This window comes from Astyanax mexicanus, chromosome 7, assembly GCF_023375975.1.
Source record: "Astyanax mexicanus isolate ESR-SI-001 chromosome 7, AstMex3_surface, whole genome shotgun sequence".
Taxonomy (NCBI): Eukaryota; Metazoa; Chordata; class Actinopteri; order Characiformes; family Acestrorhamphidae; genus Astyanax; species Astyanax mexicanus.
Window position 1 is genome coordinate 52,445,491 of NC_064414.1, and position 26,368 is coordinate 52,471,858.

The 26,368-nt window shown below is 37.0% G+C and overlaps 2 protein-coding genes across 3 annotated transcripts in view; one reads left to right on the forward strand and one right to left on the reverse strand.

The window, feature by feature from the left end:
• The window catches only part of glra3 (glycine receptor, alpha 3), a 152,560-nt gene that overhangs the window by 106,161 nt on the left and 20,031 nt on the right, over positions 1 to 26,368 (reverse strand). The window lies entirely within an intron of this gene.
• LOC111196494 (golgin subfamily A member 6-like protein 6) lies at positions 16,876 to 24,783 on the forward strand. Its single transcript, XM_049481399.1, has 2 exons — positions 16,876 to 17,440; positions 22,268 to 24,783. The coding sequence occupies exons 1-2, from the start codon at positions 17,198 to 17,200 to the stop codon at positions 23,243 to 23,245; spliced, it is 1,221 nt and encodes a 406-aa protein (XP_049337356.1). The 5' UTR covers positions 16,876 to 17,197; the 3' UTR covers positions 23,246 to 24,783.

A 26,368-nucleotide genomic window follows, 5' to 3' on the forward strand; every position in this document is an offset into this window, starting at 1 on the left:
AATGTATTAATGTTTAATTAGTGTAGACATTGTTTAAGCATTTAACAGTGTTTATTACTGTCATATGTTAATATGTTACCTTTATTTTAAAGTTTCATCAAAAAAATAATAATAAAAAGGTTATGTAACTGCCCTAAAAGTCTCAAATACTTAAAACACATGCTTAGAAGTTACACGCATCTCTTTATAGGTCATCTACTCAAACACACACACACACACACACACACACACACACTCTGGTTTCTCTCTGGAGTCGAGGCCTGAGGCTTTTACCAACGCAGTCAGACGAGCTGCTTCAGGAACTCTGACTCCAGAGAATAAAGTGAACAGAACACACACACACACACACACACACTCACACTGATGAAAGAGGAGGTCAGAGTGACAGTCGGGCGGAGAGGAAGAGGATGGAGCAGCACTACAAAAGCCTTCATCCATCCAAAGCAAAACAAAAAAGAGAGAGAGATGTTTGTTCTTATACATTCACACTGTGTCTATAAAAGCACTGCTCACTGAATTCATATCACAATCTCCCCTGTATATTTAAACTATACAATATATATAGCATCAATGTTTCAACAGAGCTTTGAGTTCTGCACTGTTTCCTAATGTCCTGCTCTAACAGATCTGCTAAACCTGGCTATTAACCGCTGAGGTGAATCAGGTGTATTTGAGCAGGCAAAACACCAAATCATATAGAAATCAGACTTTCCAAAACCAAAAGTTACCACCTACGGTTAAGATGTTCAGAGGTAACATAGAAATAATATCTTAAAATCTTCATTAGGAACTAAAGTCACTGGTTGTGCAGAACGCATGCAGATTCAGGCTGTGAATGTGTAGAATGTGGTTTATACTCAGCATTCGGGGTGTTGACACAAGTGGCATGGGCCAATTCTTCTATTATACTCTGCAACCGGGGTGTTGGTACAAGTGGAGCAGGCCAATTCTTCTATTATACTCTATAACCGGGGCGCTGGCTCAAGTGGAGCAGGCCAATTCTCATATTATACTCTGCAACTGTGGTGTTGGTACAAGTGGAGCAGGCCAATTCTTCTATTATACTCTATAACTGGGGCGCTGGCTCAAGTGGAGCAGGCCAATTCTTCTATTATACTCTATAACTGGGGCGCTGGCTCAAGTGGAGCAGGCCAATTCTTCTATTATACTCTGCAACCGGGATGTTGGTACAAGTGGAGCAGGCCAATTCTTCTATTATACTCTATAACCGGGGCGCTGGCTCAAGTGGAGCAGGCCAATTCTTCTATTATACTCTATAACCGGGGCATTGGCTCAAGTGGAGCAGGCCAATTCTTCTATTATACTCTATAACTGGGGCGTTGGTACAAGTGGAGCAGGCCAATTCTCATATTATACTTTATAACCGGAGCGTTGGCACAAGGGGCATGAGACAATTCTCATATTATACTCTGTAACCAGAGTGTTGGTACAATCTGAGTGGGCCAAATTTCATATTATACTCTGCAGCCGGGGCATTGGCTCCAGCAGAGTGGGCCAATTCTCATATTATACTCTGCAACCGGGTGTTGGCACAAGTGGAGCAGGCCAATTCTCATATCGTTCGTACAAGTGGCTCAGGCCATTTTTTGCATTATATTCTGCAATCGAGGTGTTGGCACATGCAGAACTTGGCCCGGATGTGAGGTGAGCATTTAGGTGAGAATCCGGCCTAGATTTGATTGATTTTTTCTATCTGAGTTTTATGGAGTGATTTTTTGGAAAGGTTCACCAATGGGGTCTATTTTTTTGTCTTTGTTTATGAACATTTTCTTACAAGGCATATTCACAACTTTGACAACTTTTGTGTTAATGTATTGGTTTACACTGATCGCACATTTATTAAATGTGTTCATCTATCTCTGACTGGACAGTCACAGTGATGGTGTTATTGGATGAGGTAATGAGGGGGAGGTTGGAGAATGACAGCGCTCTGCTGTTCTGTATTTTATCGGTACGTTATCGTAAGTATGACTCTGCCGGGTGTAGAGGAAGATTAACGGAGTGTAACAGTGCAGTACTCACTCATCAAACAGGGGGAGTTATTGCTTCACCTTTACAGAATGACAGCACTGACTCAATCACACACACACACACTCTCTATCTCTCACACACACACATACACACACACACACACACGCACAAACAGCCCACAGCTGATTCCTGCAAAAGGGCTGCTTTTTTTTGGAAAAGTTTTTTTTATGAAAGAGAACTGCCTCCCAGCCTCTGTGTCTGCTTTATTACGTTACGGTAGAACAAATTTGAACTGGGTTCTTTTGGGTTTTATATGTGTGCATTAAAAAAGAATATTGAAAAATCTGTGTTGGCTTTAGGTCTCTTATATTTTTGATTTACAAGGTGAAGGGTATGTATTTGTTATATATAAAATATAATGTGTACTTGCTACACATCTGTATGTATCTACCCAGCTTACACTTTTTGGATAGTAGGATGGTTTACAGTTAATGTTCTTATGTTAAACCTGTCAGATTGTCCTGTATGTTCTTAAAAAGTTTTTATGTAATGTTTGAAACATTCTGGTATTGTCGCTGCAACATCTTTAGTGACGATGTTTTAATTTTTAGTTTTGGGAAAGTTATTTTTAACATTTCCACAATATTAGTATTATGGATCAGTTTATACCAGTGGATGTGGTGGTCTATAAATTTTGATAAATTTCTGGTGTATTGCTATCTTGGCAACAGAAAACATAGGTGCTCCACTGACTGAATACAACTTAGGTAGACACCAACAGTCAGACGTTCATCGCTATCTTGGCAGTGCACTGCAAAGTACAAACCCTTTGTTTCCCATAGCATACTTGTTGGCATCTATGCAAACTTTTACATCAATAAACAGAACGAAAGATTGTAAACGAGCAGGTCAGTTTCATGTGCTGAGAAGCGTTGGACACATCCAAGTAGCTGCGCTGTTAAACTAGCAATTCGCCGAAGTCAAAGCACACCTGGCTCTTAATGGGAATAATGAGCAAGTGATACGCTGATTGTTTTGTTTTTATTACTTCTTGTTACACCCAAAACTCACCCAATATTTAATTAAGAAAATTAGTAAAAGTCTTTTGCATGTTTCGAGATGCACAAGATGTACTTTCCCTGTTGTTACAATAGCAAAGACTGATTGACACGCCCTAAATCAAGCTATAGGTCACTACAATAGAGCCCTTGTGTATTTTTAATCTAGTACGATGGGCTACAGTCTCTCAAATTAGCTTTAATTGAATTGTAAACAGCGTAAAAAGTAAAAAAAAAAACAGTTCACCCCTTACACCAGTAGCTTCAAAACTACATATCAGTGGGCGGAGCTTAAACAGGTCAGTTCCAGTCCAGACTCCCGTCTCTATGAGGCTCAGCGGGAGGTAAATTTGGTGTGAGCATGAAACGAGTCTGGCTGCACTTCCCTCGCCCCCCACAGGCTTCAGTCACATTGGGTTGTCATTGCTATGGGATAATACTGTGCAACATCTGTACATGCACACACACTCTTACCCCACTTACCCCAGAAAATGGAAAGCACTAAAAACCCTACTACCTCACTGCACTCTATTGCACACTGTGTAATAGAGTAATTACTACCTCACCTGGTCCTTTTTGCACACTGCAAAATTTGCACACTGTCTTGTTATTTATTATTCTTTGTCTGTATGGTGTTGTATTGTCTGTCTGCACTTTTGTACTGTTGCACTATTGTTCTGTCTACACTGTGTTTATGTGCACCATGGTCCCTGGAGGAATGTTGTTTCGTTTCACTGTGTACTCTGTATATAGCTGAAATGACAACAAAAACCACTTTGACTTTGACTTTGATCACCCCCCCTTGCCGCCACACACACACACACACACACACACATATTGAAAACCGCTGTCCGCTGCTGGTGTGTCGAGCTCGTGTCCAGCGCATTATCCTGGGCTGTTTATGAAAGCCGTGTGGGCGGGGCTAATTCCATTCTTTTTCTTTTATTTCTAGCGTATCAGCCCTCAGTGTCGCTCTTTGTCATGTCGCTGGGGTGCCGAGCTGGGGGCAAACTTATCAGCGTGGCATTTTGGGTCAGACATCGGGCATTCGGCTACCAACCTGTCCTCTCTCATTAACAACCAGAGCTTATTTAAAGCCAGTTTACGCACATCCAACCATACAAGACCTAACAAGACAAGACAACAGAATATTAGAGTAGAGTAGAGAGCAGCTTTCCCAGCTAATGGAGAACATTACGAGAACGTTTAGCAATGTTTTGAAAAGGTTCCAGGAAGGTTAGCCTGTAACATTAAGGAAATAATGTTCCAGAAACGTTCTGAAAATGTGTGACAATGTTATTAGAAAGTTTCTAATACTAACATTTTTGAATACTAACATTATGGAAACATTAAAGATCTCCACAACATTAAAAAATACTAATTAAAACACTATAAGAACATCCAGAAAACCTGACACACTAAATGTTCTGAGTAACGTTTTAAAAAGTATTAGCTGGAATTGAAAATGAAATTGATTTCATTCAACCAGACAAGACCTAACAAGACAAGACAACAGAATATTAGAGTAGAGTAGAGAGGAGCTTTCTTTCCCAGCTAACAGAGAACATTATAAAAACGTTTAGCAACGTTTCAAAAAGGTTCCAGATAGATTAGGCTGTAACGTTACAGAAATAATGTTCCAGAAACGTTCTGAAAATGTGTGACAATGTTATTAGAAAGTTTCTAATACTAACATTTTTCGAATACTAACATTATGGAAACATTAAAAAAACACTAAATAAAACACTATAAGAACATCCAGAAACAGAGAACATTTTAACAACCTTTAGCAACATTTCGAAAAGGTTTAAGGTTGGTTAGCCTGTAACATTGCAATAATAATTTTCTAAATTTACAAAACAATCAAATTGGCCTGAGTTATTTTTAACATAAACATGTTTATATATGCTAAGGCAATCAGCAATGCAAGGGGTAGGGCTAATTTAGATAATATTTTGTGTTAAATTAATCAATAGGTATCATTATTCAATAGGTTTACGAGAAAGATGCGAAATTGACCTCCTTTAATTCTAGAATTACACTATATGTACATTATTTTCAGTATAATTAAGTCTTTATTTCTTTAGCGTGGGATTTTTGATCAGACATTGGCATTCGGCTACCAACCTGTCCTCTCTCATTAACAACCAGAGCTTATTTAAAGCCAGTTTACGCACATCCGACCAGACAAGACATAAGACCTAACAAGACAAGACCTAACAAGACAAGACACCAACAGAATATTAGAGTAGAGTAAAAAGCAGCTTTAACAGCTAACGGATATCATTATAAGAACGTTTAGAAGCAACGCTTTGAAAAGGTTCCAAAAACATTAGCCTGTAACATTAAAGAAATAATGTTTGAGAAACGTTCTTAAAATGTGTGACACAATAATGGTTTGCATCACGTGAAGGTTTGACATTACCAGAATGTTACTAAAAACACTAAATAAAAAAAATTTAAGAACATCCAGAAAGCCTGACAGACTGAACGTTTAGAGTAAATTTTTTTGTAATGTTTTAAAAAAGTATTAACTGGGATTTAAACCGATGATTTGGACAAAAGCCAGTTTACGCTCATCCGACCAGACCTAACAAGACAAGACAACAGAATATTAGAGTAGAGTAGAGAGCAGCTTTTCCATCTAATAGAGCTTTACAACAATAATGTTCACAGCTAGATGAATATTAACATTACAAAATTGTTAAAAGTAACATTGACGTGAAGGTTTGAGATTACCAGAATGTTAAAAAACCTAATAACATAAAATAAAAAAACACATTATGAATATCCAGAAAGCCTGACGGATTAAACGCACTGAGTAACGTTTTTTGTAACGTTTTCCAAAATTTGTTAGCTGGGTTTAAAGCGAGGATTTGGCCAAAAGACCCAAATGTTTAATTGTACACACTAAGAAAAGTAAGTACAGATTTGTACTTAAAAGAGTAGAAAGCTTGTCTCTGGGGCTGTATCTTATATTGAGGTACAAAAAAGTACCTTTCAGTGAAAGTCCTTTTTTGTACCCATGGTTTTTATGCAAGTATAGATCATATAGATTATAAACATTATCATCAACTAAATATGTGTCAAGAACTTAATGATGCAAAATTGTCTGGCTTTCAAATAAAAAATGTGCAAATAAAATATATACTGTTTATTAGTACAGTGATACAGAATACTGAATGTACCTTTTGTCTGGTTAAATGGTACAAATTTGTACTTATTGCTGTTAGAAATTACTTTGTACTTCAGAGGGAACAAATCTGACCCTGTTAAGACCAATATTGTACCTTTGTGGGTACAATTATGAAGAGTGTACCTTTGAGTACAAAAAAGTACTCGTTTCGTACCTCTGTTTTTTAGAGTGTATACTCTACAGAAAAAAAGGATACTGTGTGGAATTTATTTAAATAAATTCACAAAAAAGCATAGTCTTGGACAATTTTGTGATAAGATGATTCAAGATTTGAACCTAAGCAACTATTAGTTCTGACCCATACTGATATTAAGAGTACTGTTGTAATATTTATTGGTACTATTACAGTGTGTACACTGCAAAAAAGATTTTCTCTATGTTTAAGGCGAGAAATCTTATTTTCTTCTCTAATAAGACTACGAATTGTAAAAATTAGATTATTTAGCTTATTTTAGGGATAATTATCTTACTAAACATTATTATCTTACTTCGAATTTTCACCTTATTTTAGGTCATTTGAATTTAAAATACACACAAGTAGTCAGCAATCGAGTTATTCTGATACTTGTGTCCAGATGTAAGGTGAGTTTTGCTTGATTTAAGTCTTTCTTCACTGATTTTGAGACTTCAAAAATCAAAGAAAAAAAAAGATACGAAAAAATAGTCTTACTAAGAAAATTTTGCTTACCCCATTGGCAGATATATTTGTTAAATATAAGCATAAATGTCTTAATTTACATTTATTTTGTCTAGTTTTCGCCAATGGATGTTTTGCAGTGTACTATATGATATATATTTCTGAAGACCTAAAGGCCCTAAATGTTTTTCCCGCTGAGGTTTAATCCAGAAACTGCAGCATAAAGCAGAAGAACACAAAACCACATAATGACGTAAACTGTGAGTCAACAAAGAGCCCGACAGTGAAGGAAGTGGAAGTACTGAGAGCTGTAAAATCACTCAGCTCTTTTCTTCAGTGCTTTTTTCAGGTTCGAGTAAAGAGCGTGTGCTGCAGGGGCTCGCGCTGTGGGAGAGGGAATAAAAGTCACTGAGAAATTTAATAAATAAATATAAGAAACTTTCTTTATTTGATACTTTCACTCTTTCAGTTTGAGCACTGAGTGCAAAGAAAAAAAATCTTTTCATAGTCACAAAAAAGAGAAAAATGCAGCGATATGAAAAACGAGGACAGTTATTGAATGCCTTATTTTAACAGTGCAAGGGCAAGGCGTGAACACAGACTGTTGACTGTGGTGTAAGAATGGGCCCATTATGTCTGTAGGCTAACCTGGCTGGAACCTTATAATACAAATAAACATCGCTTAATGTACTTATAACATTCTCTTTTAGCTGGGATGACCCAAAAATCCAATGCAACATGCAACTGGTAGATAGGGTTGGGCGATATGGATCAATGGATCTCAATATTTTTTTCAGAATTGCGATATACAATATATATCTCAATTTTTTTTCATCCTATAAGGTAATATCATAAAGATACTTTTGAGACAAAGATACATGTTCGAAATTTTATATTGGTACTTTTATAATTCAGCGCCATATCCTAAATATTAGAGTAGCCTAGCAGTTCTAGCAGCACTTTATATAATCAACAACTAAAAGTCATTTCAAATTATACTTATTATAAGTAGCCTAAAAAACAAGGGATATATAAAAAATACATTGTGCTTTTGGAAAAAGAGCATCTAAAGTGCTTAAGCAAAAAAAAAAGTAAGTGAAGGAGGCGGGGCTAGGGGAGGGGTAGTGTGTTTAGTGAGGGAGGGAGGCGGGGCTAGGGGAGGGGTAGTGTGTTTAGTGAGTGAAGGAGGCGGGGCTAGGGTAGGGGTAGTGTGTATAGTGAGTGAGGGAGGCGGGGCTAGGGAAAGGGGTAGTGTGTATAGTGAGTGAGGGAGGCGGGGCTAGGGGAGGGGTAGTGTGTTTAGTGAGTGAAGGAGGCGGGGCTAGGGGAGAAGAAGGTGTGTTTAGTGAGGGATGGAGGCAGGGCTAGGGGAGGGGTAGTGTGTTTAGTGAGGGAGGGAGGCAGGGCTAGGGGAGGGGTAGTGTTATTATTGAGTGAGGGAGGTGGGGCTAGGGGAGGGGTAGTGTGTTTAGTGAGTGAAGGAGGGAGGCGGGGCTAAAGGAGGGGTAGTGTGTATAGTAAGTGAAGGAGGCGGGGCTAGGGTAGGGGTAGTGTGTATAGTGAGTGAAGGAGGCGGGGCTAGGGGAGAGGAAGGTGTGTTTAGTGAGGGATGGAGGAGGGGCTAGGGGAGGGGTAGTATTATTATTGAGTGAGGGAGGTGGGGCTAGGGGAAGGGTAGTGTGTTTAGTGAGGGAGGGAGGCGGGGCTAGGGGAGGGGTAGTATTATTATTGAGTGAGGGAGGTGGGGCTAGGGGAAGGGTAGTGTGTTTAGTGAGGGAGGGAGGCGGGGCTAGGGGAGGGGTAGTATTATTATTGAGTGAGGGAGGTGGGGCTAGGGGAGGGGTAGTGTGTTTAGTTAGTGAAGGAGGCGGGGCTATGTGAGGGGTAGTGTGTTTAGTGAGTGAAGGAGGCGGGGCTAGGGGAGGGGTAGTGTGTTTAGTGAGTGAGGGAGGCGGGGCTAGGGGAGGGGTTGTGTGTTTAGTGTGAGGGAGGCGGGGCTAAGTGAGGCTGTACAGAGAGACAGCAGGAGAACTGAAGGGGCTCACTGTAATGCGGCGTAGTCTATATCGATATACACTATATTGTCTCGTCTTATATCGCATATGAAAATATATCGATATTTTTTTTACATCTCAATATATCGCCCAGCCCTGCTGGTAGAACAATGTAATAGAAAGAGTATTGTTTCAATTTAAATTCATTTTCTTAGCAGGATAATCCAAAACAAATGACATTCAGCTTGTTAGGCTAGATTTAAATGTTAAATAAGAATTTCTTTGAAAGCAAAAGCGTAAATAAAACCATAAAACCCAAAACCTTCAGCATCCACTGGAGCAGGAACTTACTGAAGCGACAGCATCGTCTGAAGTTAGCATGATGACAACCAATCAGAAGTGCGGTTTGAGGTTAGCGAAGGCCGAAAGCGTGCAGACATGTGTAAATACATGAGAAACGGTGGAAGCGGCTCACAGATCAGAGGGGGTCTGAGCTCGGCCTCGGTGGGTATGAAACCCTGAGGGGCTCGGGCAGTAATTGGAGCAGACGGAAGTTCGGCTGAATATCCACAGCCTGCCTTTCTTTAGCAATTAAACCTACCTCTGTTTCACTCCGTCTCTCGCTCTGATCCGCCTCACATTATTACCGACAGCCCGCCAGGCATCCAGTGGCGACTTACACATGCAAGACTTTGGGGTTTCTGTTTTTTTCAGTGTCAGATGTGGGTTCATTTTAAATTTATATTTACAGCTGCATTCGGCATTATCTGGTCTTTCAGTTAACAGCTGTGCTGAACTCATCAAGAGTTTGAGTAAATGAGCAAATGTTTGAGTAATGTTCTAATCCAGATTATGAGAAGCAACAAAGTGAAGAACCATTTAGCCAGCTATTTATAGGTATAGCTAAGCAAAGCCAAAAGTCCTGTGATTAAATTGGATTAGTTATATAGTTCTAAAATGTGATAGTAACAAAATGTTTGTGTATTGTACCATCACATAATCATAATTATCCCCCCTCTACCAAACTGTACCCATGGAACAATGCAGTCAGATGAGTACAGTTCTCTAAATCATGGAATAAAGTGAAGAACCATTTAGCTAACTATTTATAGGTATAGCTAGGTAAAGCCCAAAGTCATGTGATTAAATTAGATGAATTATATAGTTATCAAATTTGATAGTAACAAAATGTTTGTATATTGTACCATTACACAATCATAATTATCCCCCCTCTACCAAACTTTACCCTTGGAACAATGCAGTCAGATGAGTACAGTTCTCTAAATCATGGAATAAAGTGAAGAACCATTTAGCCAGCTATTTTTAAGTATAGATAATTGCAGCCCAAAGTCCTTTGATATAACATTTTCACTATTTTCACCAAGTATATAGTTCTAAAATTTGATAGTAACAAAATGTTTGTATATTGTACCATTATGCAAAAATAAATGCTGGTGCATAAGGTGTTAGTGTTTGTTGTGCTGGTACGAGTGTATGTAATGAAGGATAGACCAATAGAAATGCTCCAAAACATAAAATCATAGAATAAAATCTTTTCATACTGACTTCCACTAAAAGTTAAGAAAGTTCTTTTTTTCCCCTCATCCTGTGAAGTTTCCCGTCTCTATATATTAATGAAGGTGCTCCTAAAAACAACAGAACTCAGTTGGATTCGTGCCGACGCATGCCAACACACAGATTACCAATTCATTTAGTCTGTTCTGGATGATTCCACCATACAAACCACCCAGAGTAAATAATATTCTCAGCAAATAACCCCCACCACCACACACACACACACACACTGTCCAACTCCATACAGCAGGTGGTCGGCGTTTTAGCAAAAAAACAGTTTAATCAAATTTGCATATTTTACCCCATTGCTTAAATTCCACCAATACGACAAAATTCAGAAATCTCTCAGTGTCAGAAACCATATAAGCAAGTATGTTACAGATAACTGAAAACCTCCACACAGAGTGAGCAGATATTGGGCCCATGCATCATGACGCTCATTGCTATCGTACACCCTGCTAATAGTCTATGTTTATGCCTTTCTGATGCATCGTTTAAATAGCAACAGTGCTTCTAAATATATCTACACTGATGATGGATGCAGTGGTTTGGATGTGAGGAGTGTTCAGGTAAATTTCTGGTATTGCTATCTTGGCAACAGAAAACACAGGTGCTCCATTGACTGAATACAGTCTAGACAGATGTAAAAAAAAAAATCAGATGTTCATTGCTACCTTGGCAACACACTCAACACTCAACATGCATACACCCCTGCTTGATACACACGCATGAACCCAACAATAAACAGAATACTGAATAAAATAGCATTACTGTTCTTGTAAATGAGCTGCTGGTGCACCTTCACAGTGTGAACGAGCAGCTCAGTTTCCTCTACTAAGAAGCACTGGACATGTTCAGATAGCTGCACTGTTAAAATAGCAATCCACCAAAGTTAGAAAAAAAAACTGGCTCTCAAAGGCAATGGCAAGTGACACGCTGATTGGTTTATTTTACATTATGCCCAATAGGGGTGTGCCATGTCGTATCGTACACAATAATATCGTCAACATTTTTAAACTTCGTATACGATATTCTACCCTAAAATTTATTTATTTATTTTTTCTTGCAGTGTATATTGTATTTTTGAAATCGTTTTTTTTAAGTGTTTAGTCATATCGCCAAGCTTATCGTTATCGCGAAAAATACCATGAAATATCGTGATATTATTTTAGGGCCATATCGCCCATCCCGAATGCCTAAAACACGACGATTTAAAATGAAGAGAATTAGTACATGCCTTTCCTGCTTTTTAAGCAGCACAAGGTGTACTTTTCCTGTCGTTACGATAGAAATGACACACTGTCACACTGGTTGGCAGCCTGCCTATAGATCACTAATATAGGGCACAGTCAAAATAGTGTTCAAAACTAGTCAAATTAGGTACTTTTAAAAAAAATCCAAAGATAGTAAACCAATCAAAAAGAAAGGGGACAACCCAATAAAACAAAAATCGAAAGACCAATAGCAGATATCAAACAGGGATATCACTTTTGTTGCTGTTACTTCCCTACTCCTTTATATTATTCTGTGTATTTATCTCATCTATTTTATTATTGTGTTTTTTATTATACTTTATTTTGTCTAATATTTATCTATTTTAAAATAGCTCTTTGGGTGTAAACTGGATCATGAGAATACAATTTCTCTCCACCTCATGTACCACATGTGATGTGAATGACAAAAAAGTTTTTTTTTTTAATAAAGCTAAACAGACAAATTGGATAGTAGTTTACACAAACAGGGGTAGGAGAAAACAGGTGAAACTGATCAGTACTCAGGTGAAAAGGAACAGGAATTCAGTTCAGGGCTGGTTGAGGTTTAGCGGTTCGCTGTCTTAAAACATTAACTTTTATACCCCACAAAACACCAAACTTATAACTGAATATATTTTTTTTACTAATTTTGGGACACTAATTATTTCCCAAAGCTTAGTCTAGACATAATATATATTTAATATATATATATACTTTTCCCAGTGTGTTATTTTCCTGCTCATTGCTTCTCAGTATGGAAGCTAATAAGGTATGAACGCTCTGCAGCATCTGCTTAATCACAGCAGCTGCTCAACTGTTAAGGACCAGCAGAACATGTTCCGCTAGCCCAGAGCATTCATAGCATGCTAACTGCATGTCTGTTAGCATGACTGTAACTGAACGCTATTTCCCCCTGTCTCCTGTAAGCAGAGCCTGATGTTAGACATGCAGATGCTCAGGATGGGCCGGTGTTGCCTGGAGTCAACCGCAGTCCAGTCTCTTAAATCAACACCCCGCTCATTAATGTTCATATTAATATTTAAATCCCACCCACCATCATACTTACACATACAGATCTGGAAATAATTAAGAGAGCACTTCAGTTTCTGAGTTATTTTGATTTTGCTATTTATAGGTTTATGTTTAAGTAAAATGAACATTTGTGTTTTATTCTATAAACTACAGACAACATTTCTCCCAATTTTTAAAATAAAAATATTGTCATTTAGAGCATTTATTTGCAGAAAATGAGAAATGGCTGAAATAACAAAAAAAAAAAAGATGCAGAGCTTTCAGACCTCAAATAATGCAAAGAAAACAAGTTCATATTCATAAAGTTTTTTTAAGAGTTAAGAAATCAATATTTGATGGAATAACCCTGGAGGTTTTTAGTCACAGTTTTCATGCATCTTGGCATCATGTTCTCCTCCTTCACCAGTCTTACACACTGCTTTTGGATAACTTTATGGTGCCAAAACTAATTCGAGCAGTTCAGTTTGGTGGTTTGATGGTTTGTGATCATCCATCTTCCTCTTGATTATATTCCAGATGTTTTCAATTTGGTAAAATCAAAGAAACTCATCACTTTTATGGTGTCTCTGATGAGCATGGTGGTCTGGAAATGAGGTGCTCCACTGACTGAATACAACCTAGACAGACGTCAACACTCAGATGTACATTGCTATCTTGGCAGTATATTGAAGGAGCTATTTATAGGTCAGTGTTATATAACTTTAGTTAGTGTTTATGTGTTTGGTGTCTCCTGAATTAAATGTGAAACTGGAATCTATTTTCTGCCACAGACTGTCTGTTTGCATGGGCAATTCTGTCCACTGTGGGTGGTAATATAAGCCTTCTATTAATCAATTATTAATTATTTCAGCCATTTCTCATTTTCTGCAAATGCTCTAAATGACAATATTTTTATTTGGAATTTGGGAGAAATGTTGTCTGTAGTTTATAGAATAAAACAACAATGTTAATTTTACTCAAACATAAACCTATAAATAGCAAAATCAGAGAAACTGATTCAGAAACTGAAGTGCTCTCTTAATTTTTTCCAGATCTGTATATTCACAAGCACCATTGCTATTTAAACAACTAAGGCACTTTGCACACTGTGTAAAACAGGGCCCTGAGTGCATGTCCTCATAAAGAGGTAGTGGAAGTGGATTTTTGTGCAGGCCTTTAGCAAACCCATTTACCAAAACAGTATTTTCCCAGTGAACAAAACCCCCTCACAGTATAACCAGTATTACTCTGCTTTTCACTACAGTGCACTAGTGCACTTCCAGCCTCCAGCTCCAGCTGCTTTTGTGTCGGACGCTGAGATGGACAAGGGTCACCCTGGAACAGGCCAAACAATGTAAGCTTGTGTTTTTCAGTCCAGTTTAACACGAGCGCCTCCTGTCCATCACCCACATACTGTACCCGTCTACATGCAGGCCATACACATCACCAGCTCCAGCCCTCACATCACACACCCGCCCCCAGACCTGGATCTGAGCATGTTATCACCGGCCAGTTCACAACAGTGGCTGACATTTACTGAAGAGGATTAGAGGGAGAATTGGACTGTCAGTCAAGGAAGGAACTCCCATCACTGGCTCCCGTTCTACAAGGGAAACATGTGTTTCTGGACAGTTTTGTTATAACAGATCGTTCTGTTCTGAATTGTGGATGATTGAACCACCATGTTAATGTAAATCAGGGGTTCTTAACCTGGGGGTCGGGACATACTTCCAGGGGGGTCACGTTTTCTCAGCTAAACTAGAGACAAATCAGATTTGGGCAGTAAACTTTGGTTTTCTTTACTGAATCAAACAGACTCATTCTCAGGCTTAATTCAAGGAAACCACATGCTGTAAAATTGGTTGCTTTTTTGAATAAAGTATCTTTTCGCTGATGCAAACTGACTCATTCGCCGATTCAGGTTCACACATATGCGCCGCAGCTCTGCAAGTCCAGGCTGGATTAAAACGGAGCGTTTTTTAGAAGGTCGAGCTTCCAGAAAACATATGATGAAAAGTACATGACATAGAAATTTACACAGACAAGCAATGGAGAGGATGCACGACTGCGGTGTGGGATATGTGGCGAAAAATGCTCTCTGCCTGATTTCTGGATTTTACTGTTAACGGAGTTCACAGCACTAAGTTCAATGGCACTGAAAAAAATCCTCCCCTTTAGATCAACATTTCTCTGTGAATCTGGATTTTCTGCACAATCTAAAAACCTAATACAGAGCCCGTCTCAACATGAAAGATGATTTGCGCCTGTTCCTGACCCCTAGTAAGCCATGCATAGAAAATATTTGTGCCTTAATGCAGGCCCAACCATTTTATTTGTGCTACCAATGATGGGGGTCGCAAAATTTTCTGGAGAATACAAGTTAAAAAGGTTACGAACTCCTGATGTAAATTAAAACAGCAAAACACAGTGACTTAAGATGCCTAAATTCAAATTTAAACTGCAATTATTGATAAAAAATTGACCGGTGGAATGAAATGAAGCTTTATATATGCGAGTGTAACAATTATATATGTCAGATTACAATAATAGAGAAAAGGTTTATAAGTGTATTGGGGAAAATGGATCTGGAATGGACCTCTTTGTGAATAGGAAATCTCTTAACGTCAATCACGGTGCAAGGATAAAGTCCCGCCTTTCAGGAGAAATACATTGATCTAAATGCAAAAGTAAGATATGTGATTAAAAACATTAATAAAAATGACTTAGAACTCTGAAATAAAAATTAACATTTGTTACTTGTCCCCACTCTCAAACTATACACTTTACCATGGAATATAATTGTTAAAATCCTTCAGAGATGTACATTTTTTTGCATTGTTGTTTGACTTCAAATTCCATGCTTTAAAAATATTAATTTCATAATAAAGCCATCATATTTAATTTAAAATACATATTTTAGTTGTGCCCCTGGGTTTTACTCAGTCCTTGTAACTATGACTAAGGAGGTCAATCTCAACACTCTGTCCTGTTAAGCGAGGTTAGCTAGTTATTCATAATTTATAAATTAAAGCTAGTTAGGAAAGTCATAACTTTTAAATTAGAGCTAGGTTAACTAGTTATAACTTATAAATTAAAGCTAGATTAGCCAGTTATAACTTATAAATTAAAGCTAGGTAGGGAAGTCATAACTTATACATTAGAGCTAGGTTAACTAGTTATAACTTATAAATTAAAGCTAGGTTAGAAAGTCATAACTTATAATACACCACACTAAGCAAAAGGCCAAGCTCAAGCCCATTAATTCCAGCAATTTTCTCAAGGTAAAGCTCCTCTGCTTTTTGTTTAGCTTATCACAGGGTCCATTTGTTTTGATTTTGTGTTTTAAAACATGGCGGGCGCTACCCAGCATGCAATGCACCATTTGGTCGTTGCCCATACTCTATACAGTAATAAATAAATCCACATAAATTCATACTGATGCTTTAAAAGAGTACTAACATCTTCATAATAGTCATTGTGTTTGTGTAAATAGTTTGAAAAGAAAAGAAAAGCAGCACCGAGTACATATTTCATTTATTGTCTGTTTGTGTGCAAAAAGGTCACTTAAAAGTGAGTAAGGGATCTACTCAGGGGGAAGTGCACAGGTGAAGGGTAGAGTAGAGGATTGGGATGGGCCCCGGAACGAGGGAGAGAGAACGGCGGAGATGCGGGAGGAGCAGCACGGGAGAGGCAGGAGGAAAAAGTTCCTCACTGGGTGAACTAAATTCACTAACAATCAGTATTAACTGCCGGACCGGTAATTTTAAGGACACTGACATCCATACTAATAGTGTGCTTGTGGATAAAGCTGGGAAAAACTCTCTAAGCGAAGTTCTGTTAGCTCTGTTAGCTTAGCCAGCTCGGCTAGGTACGTGTAGCCTCGGGTATTAGCCTTTTCTATGTGTCAAATTATCTTAGGTTCGTTTCAGTTCTTGGCTTAACTTGAAAAGCTTGTTTTTCTGACTACAATCAGGGCGCTTGTATCCACTCCTAAACTCTGTATATTTTTTGTCAATTTCCCCAAAACCGACGAAATGTTGTCTCCTTTTAGTTTTTTTTTTTTAATCCAGGATTTAGTTAATATGTTAATAACTAAAGTTAAGTTAATAATAAACTTTTATTTCTGCTCATTTAGAGTGAAGCGGCCATTAAGTTTTAGTTAATTTCTTTGCTAATTCTGTTGTTTATGACCGTGTTCTTTGAAGTGGGCCCATGTATATAATTTAAGGTGGTATTTTTATTTTACAAACTATTTATAAAAGGCACATTTCTGATTAAGGGTGTGAATACATTGCTAAGAGTGTAGTTCTAGAAAACTACTAATCATAGTCATAGTTTTCATCCGCTCTCTTTTTTTCCTCACACATACGCACGCGCGCACACACACAAGCGCGCATGAGGGTGCGTGACCTCATAAGAGCCGGGTTCGAAATGGACCCGCCCATTAAAACTGCGGCTGGAAAGAGCGGAAAAAGAAGGAGATGCAGCTGAAAGAGGAGGAGATGCAGCTGAAAGAGGAGGAGATGCAGCGGAAAGAGGAGGAGATACAGCAGAAAGAGGAGAGGCTGCAGAAAGAGAAGATGCTGATGAAAGAGAAGGAAATGCAGCTGAAAGAGCAGGAGATGTGGCAGAAAGAGGAGATGCAGCTAAAAGAGGAGGAGATGCAGCTGAAAGAGGAGGAGATGCAGCGGAAAGAGGAGGAGATGCTGCTGAAAGAGGAGGAGGTGCAGCGGAAAGAGGTGGAGATGCTGCTGAAAAAGGAGGAGATGCAGCGGAAAGAGCAGGAGATGCTGCTGAAAGAGCAGGAGATGCTGCTGAAAGATGAGGAGATGCAGCAGAAAGAGGAGGAGATGCAGCGGAAAGAGGAGATGCTGATGAAAGAGAAGAAGATGCAGCTGAAAGAGCAGGAGATGCAGCTAAAAGAGGAGATGCAAATATATCGCCTCTGGCTAACAGCCCTACAGCAGAGAATGCCTAACTGCCTTCCCCCTACAGTCAATTTTACAGCTCTAAAACTCTAAGAACAAAATGCTTTCAGAGATACAGCCTTAGTTATAAAGTGTGCTGAGTAAACTAAACCCTTAAACTTTACTTAACTTTGTGTAAGACTATCAGTGAATTTATAGCATTCATACACAAGTCACTGATAATTAATGAGTGTGTTAATTCAGCCAAAAGATTGGAAACAGTGCTGCAATTAAATTATATAATATTTGGTTTCCTGTTGCTTATTTTTTATATAAAACATCAGGTGAAAAAAAAAGATCGACCTTACAGGTTAGCTAGTTATTTATAACTTATAAATTAAAGCTAGGTTACCTAGTTATTTATAACTTATAAATTAAAGCTAGGTTACCTAGTTATTTATAACTTATAAATTAAAGCTAGGTTACCTAGTTATTTATAACTTATAAATTAAAGCTAGGTTAGCTAGTTATTTATAACATAAATTAAAGCTAGGTTAGCTAGTTATTTATAACATAAATTAAAGCTAGGTTAGCTAGTTATTTATAACTTATAAATTAAAGCTAGTTTAACTAGTTATTTATAACTTATAAATTAAAGCTAGGTTATCGAGTTATTTATAACTTATAAATTAAAGCTAGGTTAGCTAGTTATTTATAACATAAATTAAAGCTAGGTTAGCTAGTTATTTATAACATAAATTAAAGCTAAGTTGGCTAGTTATTTATAACTTATAAATTAAAGTTAGGTTAGCTAGTTATTTATAACATAAATTAAATCTAGTTTAACTAGTTATTTATAACTTATAAATTAAAGCTAGGTTAGCTAGTTATTTATAACTTCTAAATTAAAGCTAGGTTAGCTAGTTATTTATAACTTATAAATTAAAGCTAGGTTAGCTAGTTATTTATAACTTATGAATTAAAGCTAGGTTAGCTAGTTATTTATAACTTATGAATTAAAGCTAGGTTACCTAGTTATTTATAACTTATAAATTAAAGCTAGGTTAGCTAGTTATTTATAACTTATGAATTAAAGCTAGGTTACCTAGTTATTTATAACTTATAAATTAAAGCTAGGTTGGCTAGTTATTTATAAATTATAAATTAAAGCTAGGTTAGCTAGTTATTTATAACTTATAAATTAAAGCTAGTTTAACTAGTTATTTATAACTTATAAATTAAAGCTAGGTTATCTAGTTATTTATAACTTATAAATTAAAGCTAGGTTACCTAGTTATTTATAACTTATAAATTAAAGCTAGGTTAGCTAGTTATTTATAACATAAATTAAAGCTAGGTTAGCTAGTTATTTATAACATAAATTAAAGCTAAGTTGGCTAGTTATTTATAACTTATAAATTAAAGTTAGGTTAGCTAGTTATTTATAACATAAATTAAATCTAGTTTAACTAGTTATTTATAACTTATAAATTAAAGCTAGGTTAGCTAGTTATTTATAACTTATAAATTAAAGCTAGGTTATTTATAACTTATAAATTAAAGCTAGGTTATTTATAACTTATAAATTAAAGCTAGGTTGACTAGTTATTTATAACTTATAAATAAAGCTAGTTTAACTAGTTATGTATAACTTATGAATTAAAGCTAGGTTAGCTAGTTATTTATAACTTATAAATTAAAGCTAGGTTAGCTAGTTATTTGTAACTTCTAAATTAAAGCTAGGTTGACTAGTTATTTATAACTTATAAATTAAAGCTAGGTTAGCTAGTTATTTATAACTTTTAAATTAAAGCTAGGTTGACTAGTTATTTATAACTTATAAATAAAGCTAAGTTGGCTAGTTATTTATAACTTATAAATTAAAGCTAGGTTAGCTAGTTATTTATAACATAAATTAAAGCTAGGTTAGCTAGTTATTTATAACTTATAAATTAAAGCTAGGTTAGCTAGTTATTTATAACTTATAAATTAAAGCTAAGTTGGCTAGTTATTTATAACTTATAAATTAAAGCTAGGTTAGCTAGTTATTTATAACATAAATTAAAGCTAGGTTAGCTAGTTATTTATAACTTATAAATTAAAGTTAGGTTAGCTAGTTATTTATAACATAAATTAAATCTAGTTTAACTAGTTATTTATAACTTATAAATTAAAGCTAGGTTAGCTAGTTATTTATAACTTCTAAATTAAAGCTAGGTTAGCTAGTTATTTATAACTTCTAAATTAAAGCTAGGTTGGCTAGTTATTTATAACTTATAAATTAAAGCTAGGTTAGCTAGTTATTTATAACTTATAAATTAAAGCTAGGTTAGCTAGTTATTTATAACTTATAAATTAAAGCTAGGTTATTTATAACTTATAAATTAAAGCTAGGTTGACTAGTTATTTATAACTTATAAATAAAGCTAGTTTAACTAGTTATGTATAACTTATGAATTAAAGCTAGGTTAGCTAGTTATTTATAACTTATAAATTAAAGCTAGGTTAGCTAGTTATTTGTAACTTCTAAATTAAAGCTAGGTTGACTAGTTATTTATAACTTATAAATTAAAGCTAGGTTAGCTAGTTATTTATAACTTTTAAATTAAAGCTAGGTTGACTAGTTATTTATAACTTATAAATTAAAGTTAGGTTAGCTAGTTATTTATAACTTATAAATTAAAGCTAAGTTGGCTAGTTATTTATAACTTATAAATTAAAGCTAAGCTGGCTAGTTATTTATAACTTATAAATTAAAGCTAGGTTAGCTAGTTATTTATAACATAAATTAAAGCTAGGTTAGCTAGTTATTTATAACTTATAAATTAAAGCTAGGTTAGCTAGTTATTTATAACTTATAAATTAAAGCTAGGTTAGCTAGTTATTTATAACTTATAAATTAAAGCTAGGTTGACTAGTTATTTATAACTTATAAATTAAAGCTAGGTTAGCTAGTTATTTATAACTTCTAAATTAAAGCTAGGTTGGCTAGTTATTTATAACTTATAAATTAAAGCTAGGTTAGCTAGTTATTTATAACTTCTAAATTAAAGCTAGGTTAGCTAGTTATTTATAACTTCTAAATTAAAGCTAGGTTGGCTAGTTATTTATAACTTATAAATTAAAGCTAGGTTAGCTAGTTATTTATAACTTCTAAATTAAAGCTAGGTTAGCTAGTTATTTATAACTTATAAATTAAAGCTAGGTTAGCTAGTTATTTATAACTTATAAATTAAAGCTAGGTTAGCTAGTTATTTATAACTTATAAATTAAAGCTAGGTTAGCTAGTTATTTATAACTTCTAAATTAAAGCTAGGTTAGCTAGTTATTTATAACTTATAAATTAAAGCTAGGTTAGCTAGTTATTTATAACTTATGAATTAAAGCTAGGTTAGCTAGTTTTAAATTATAAATTAAAGCTAGGTTAGCTAGTTATTTATAACTTCTAAATTAAAGCTAGGTTAGCTAGTTATTTATAACTTATAAATTAAAGCTAGGTTAGCTAGTTATTTATAACTTATGAATTAAAGCTAGGTTAGCTAGTTTTAAATTATAAATTAAAGCTAGGTTAGCTAGTTATTTATAACTTATAAATTAAAGCTAGGTTAGCTAGTTATTTATAACTTATAAATTAAAGCTAGGTTAGCTAGTTATTTATAACTTATAAATTAAAGCTAGGTTAGCTAGTTATTTATAACATAAATTAAAGCTAGGTTAGCTAGTTATTTATAACTTATAAATTAAAGCTAGGTTAGCTAGTTATTTATAACTTATAAATTAAAGCTAGGTTGACTAGTTATTTATAACTTATAAATAAAGCTAGTTTAACTAGTTATGTATAACTTATAAATTAAAGCTAGGTTAGCTAGTTATTTATAACTTTTAAATTAAAGCTAGCCATTAAATTGGGGTACTGCATAATATCTAGCTATTTAATTTTGTATCTTGACTTTCCATTTGGGTATTTATTTGACTGTATATTTGTTTTCTGAAAAAGGTACTAAAGATAGTCCCCTCTATTGTTGATTGAAGCCTGCAATTTTTGTGTTGTTTTTTGTTTGTTTGATGAAAGTACTGAAAAGGACACTTGAATCTAGACCTTATTTGCTTTATAGCTTTGATACACTCAGTAAACTACTAGAGTTTTTTTTTTTTATTAACTGTGTGATATTTATTTTATTGTGTTTTATACTTTCTATTATTTTGTTTAATTACTACAAACATAGAGAAGGGAAAGAATAGCCCTTATTTCTGCCAATTAACTGGTAATTAAAGATGCCTGAATTTGAACAGTACATGTTTTGACTAGTTACATACATGTGTTATTAGATTCAGATAAAAAAAAAACAAAAAAAAACACGCGCGCACGCGCGCACGCACGCACGCACACACACACAAGCATTAGGGCGCGTGACGTCATACGAGCGAAGTTCTAAATGGCCCCGCCCATTAGAACGCGTGAGGTCACACTGGGTGTAAATAGAGCCGCAAAGTCGGTGATATCACAGTGAGCTCTCTACTCGTTTCTGTGCGGTCATGATGGGGTTTATGGTGTGCTGGAAAAAAATTATCTGCGGCCGGAAATGCCGCAGGAAGGAGGAGAAAGAGCGGAAAAAGAAGGAGATGCTGCTAAAAGAGGAGGAGATGCAGCGGAAAGAGGAGGAGATGCAGCGGAAAGAGGAGGAGATGCTGCTGAAAGAGGAGGAGATGCTGCTGAAAGAGGAGGAGATGCAGCGGAAAGAGGAGGAAATGCAGCTGAAAAAGCAGAAGATGCAGCTGAAAAAGGAGGAGATGCAGCTAAAAGAGCAGAAATTGCAGCTGAAGGAGAAGAGTTTACTGCTGAAAGAGGAGACGCTGCTGAAAGAGGAGCTGCTGATGAAAGGAAAGGAGATGCAGCAGAAACAGGAGATGCAGCTGAAAGAGCAGGAGGTGCAGCTGAAAGAGCAGGAGGTGCAGCTGAAAGAGCAGGAGGTGCAGCTGAAAGAGGAGAGGTTGCGACTGAAAGAGGAGACGCTGCTGAAAGAGGAGGAGACGCTGCTGAAAGAGGAGGAGATGCAGCGGAAAGAGGAGGAGATGCTGCTGAAAGAGGAGGAGATGCAGCGGAAAGAGGAGGAGATGCAGTGGAAAGAGGAGGAGATGCAGCGGAAAGAGGAGGAAATGCAGCTGAAAAAACAGAAGATGCAGCTGAAAAAGGAGGAGATGCAGCTAAAAGAGCAGAAATTGCAGCTGAAGGAGAAGAGTTTGCTGCTGAAAGAGGAGACGCTGCTGAAAGAGGAGCTGCTGATGAAAGGAAAGGAGATGCAGCAGAAACAGGAGATGCAGCTGAAAGAGCAGGAGGTGCAGCTGAAAGATGAGGAGATGCAGCTGAAAGAGCAGAAATTGCAGCTGAAAGAGGAGAGGTTGCGGCTGAAAGAGGAGACGCTGCTGAAAGAGGAGCTGCTGATGAAAGGAAAGGAGATGCAGCAGAAAGAGGAGATGCAGCTGAAAGAGCAGGAGGTGCAGCTGAAAGAGGAGATGCTGATGAAAAAAATGAAAGGGGTTGATATGCAGAAGAGAGAGCTTGAGATGATGCAAAAAGATGAGGATGAGATGCAGCTGCAGAAATTTGAGATAACAATTTAAAGAAATGCAGATGATAAAGAATGACACGAAGATGACCGAATATTTGATGCTGCTAAAAGAGAGTAAAGACGCAGCTAAAATAGGAGATGCAGCAGAAAAGGAGATGCAGCTGTAAGAGATTTGTATGCTGCTGAAAGAGATTGAGATGCAGCTGAAAGAGGAGGAGAAGCAGCTCTGCAGCTAGAGCAGCCTGTGTCTTTCTTCACTTTGAGGAAAGACTGGCAAAGCCGTAGTATCAACTTAAGCATAGATGAGATGAAAGCATAAAAAAAATTAAAAGTGCTGAGAGAACAGCAGCATGAGAGACTGCTCAGGCTGAGCTCCAGTAAAAACAGCAAAAAGAGGAGGAGATGCAGCTGCAGAAAATTTTGAAGCAGGAGAAGGAGATGTCTTTCTTCACTTTTTGAGGAAAGACTGGCAAAGATGTTGTATCAACAGCCCCCCACAACAAAGGCAACTTTAAGCACAGATGAGATGACAACAGAAAAAAAGTGCTGAGAGAACAGCAGCATGAGAGGCTGCGCAGTCTGAGCTCCTGCAAAAACATCAGAAAGAGTGAGAGATGCATTAAAAAGATGGGAAATGCAGCAGAAAGAGGGAGATGCATTAAAATTGGGAAGATGGGAAATGCAGCAGAAAGAGGGAGATGCATTAAAATTGGGAAGATGGGAAATGCAGCAGAAAGAGGGAGATGCATTAAAATGATGGGAAATGCAGCAGAAAGAGGGAGATGCATTAAAAAGATGGGAAATGCAGCAGAAAGAGGGAGATGCATTAAAATTGGGAAGATGGGAAATGCAGCAGAAAGAGGGAGATGCATTAAAATTGGGAAGATGGGAAATGCAGCAGAAAGAGGGAGATGCTGCAGAAAGAGAGAGCAGGAATTGAACCGCAGCATCCCACATGTGGTGTGTGCTAGCTTACTGGCAAGTAGTGCACCAGACCATCATTTATCATGAAATTATAAAAAGTAAGCTATATTTTGTCCGTATCCATATACTGACCCAGCTTTTTCTCTGATGTGGAACTGGCACTGTTCTGGTTTGCAAACCTAATTCTTCTAATCAATCAAAGTTCTTTTAGTGTAAAACAATGATACTGGTTCAAGAACCAGAGTGCTTTTGGTGGAAAACAATTATATTATATTAATATCGATAATCTTGGGGAAACTGTATTTATGTTCAGTTAGCACTTTTTTTATTTGTTATTTTTTATTTCTGTAGTAAAAGGTCTACAGTCATGCTTTCACAAAGAAGCTCGTCTTGATTTATCAGTTCAGCTCTTTATGATACAATTATGAAATGATTATAAATTATTCCTCTCCAGACACTTTACTGAATTTCTCCTCCACTGTGTCCTTACACATCCACTGCTTGTTCACTAATATATACTTTCATCCACACATATATTTATATGGTATATGGTATATACATCCACAATATCATTTATGCTCTGCTTTAAAGCAATAAACTGATGGCAGCATCATGTAACGAACATCAGTCAGTAACAGATGCTGCAAATACTAATCTCTTACAACAGTAAAAATAATTAAGACAATATATATATATATATATATATTACATATATTACATTTTGTAAGAATTGACTTATTGAAGGATTAGCAACAGTGCTAGCGAACCGATAAGTGAAGACACTAATTGCATCTCCAAGATAGACTAAATTGTACTGGTTAGATAAAGTCCAATATTTCATATGATAGTAACCTAGCTAAGTGCTAAATAGCTAGCTAAATGCTAGCTTACTAGCCGACCTAGCCAACAAACTGGTCTCAGTAGGCTTATATATTTGATTTAGCTTTTATTCACTTAAACTGCAGAGGCTGGAGCGACGTCACTTCCTGCCCCATCTGGAGCTCGCCCAGCCGTCTGCAGCCAGACCCATCCCTCTAGACCGGAAATGTAGACCCCGGAAGCGAGAGAAAGGCCCATGCACAGTCTGTGGGCAGTCAGTGTGTCCCAATTCAGGGGCTGCATCCTTCGAAGGACTCGTTTGAAGGCCGTCACAGCGGAGCAACTAGGCTGTCCCATTTCAAAGACTCCTTTAAATGCGGCCTTCTTTTCAACCCCTAGGTTTAATATTTTGTGGAAAACCCTTGTTTGCAATTACAGCTATTAATCGTTTTTTATAAGACCTGATCAGGCTGGCACAGGTCTCTGGAGTAATCTTGGCCCACTCCTTCATGCAGATCTTCTCCAAGTTGTCTAGGTTCTTTGGGTGTCTCATGTGGACTTTAATCTTGAGCTCTTCCCACAGGTTTTCAATTGGGTTAAGGTCAGGAGACTGACTAGGCCACTGCAACACCTTGATCTTTTCCCTCTTGAAGCAGGACTTTTTTTTTTTTCGCTGTGTGCTTGGGGTCGTTGTCTTGTTGGAAGGTGAAATGACGACCCATCTTAAGATCGTTGATGGAGGAATGGAGGTTCTTGGACAAAATCTCCAGGTAGGCTGTGCTATCCATCTTTCCGTGGATGCGGACAAGATGGCCAGGCCCCTCGGCTGAGATACAGCCCCACAGCATGATGCTGCCACCACCATGCTTGACTGTAGGGATGGTATTCTTGGGCTCGTATGCAGTGCCATCTTGTCGCCAAACGTCATGGATGTGGTTGGCACCAAAGACCTCAATCTTGTTCTCATCAGACCAGAGAACTTTGAACCAGTCTGCCTCAGAGTCCTCCAAGTGATCATAAGCCAACTGTAGACGAGCCTTGACATGGCGCTGTGAAAGTAAAGGTACCTTTGCAGACCATTGCAGTGCAGTACGTTACTTATGGTATTGACTGAAACCAATGTCCCCACTGCCATGAGATTTTCCCGGGAGCTGTCCTTGGGTCAGACTTGACGTTCGGACAAGTCTGGCCTCGGCACGGGAGGAAACTCTGAAAGGCTGTCCAGGCTGTTAAAGGTTTACAGTAGTTCCATAAACCTTTTGTAATGGGTTGGGAGCAGTAGCTCTCCAGCCCAGAAGGTTTTAGAACCCAAGTGCAGAGCAGTAGATCTCAAAGCAGGTAAACCCAAGAGAAAGAAAAAAACAATAATAATAATAATATATAATTGTTAATATATATTAATAGGATATATAGTATTATATATAATAATATT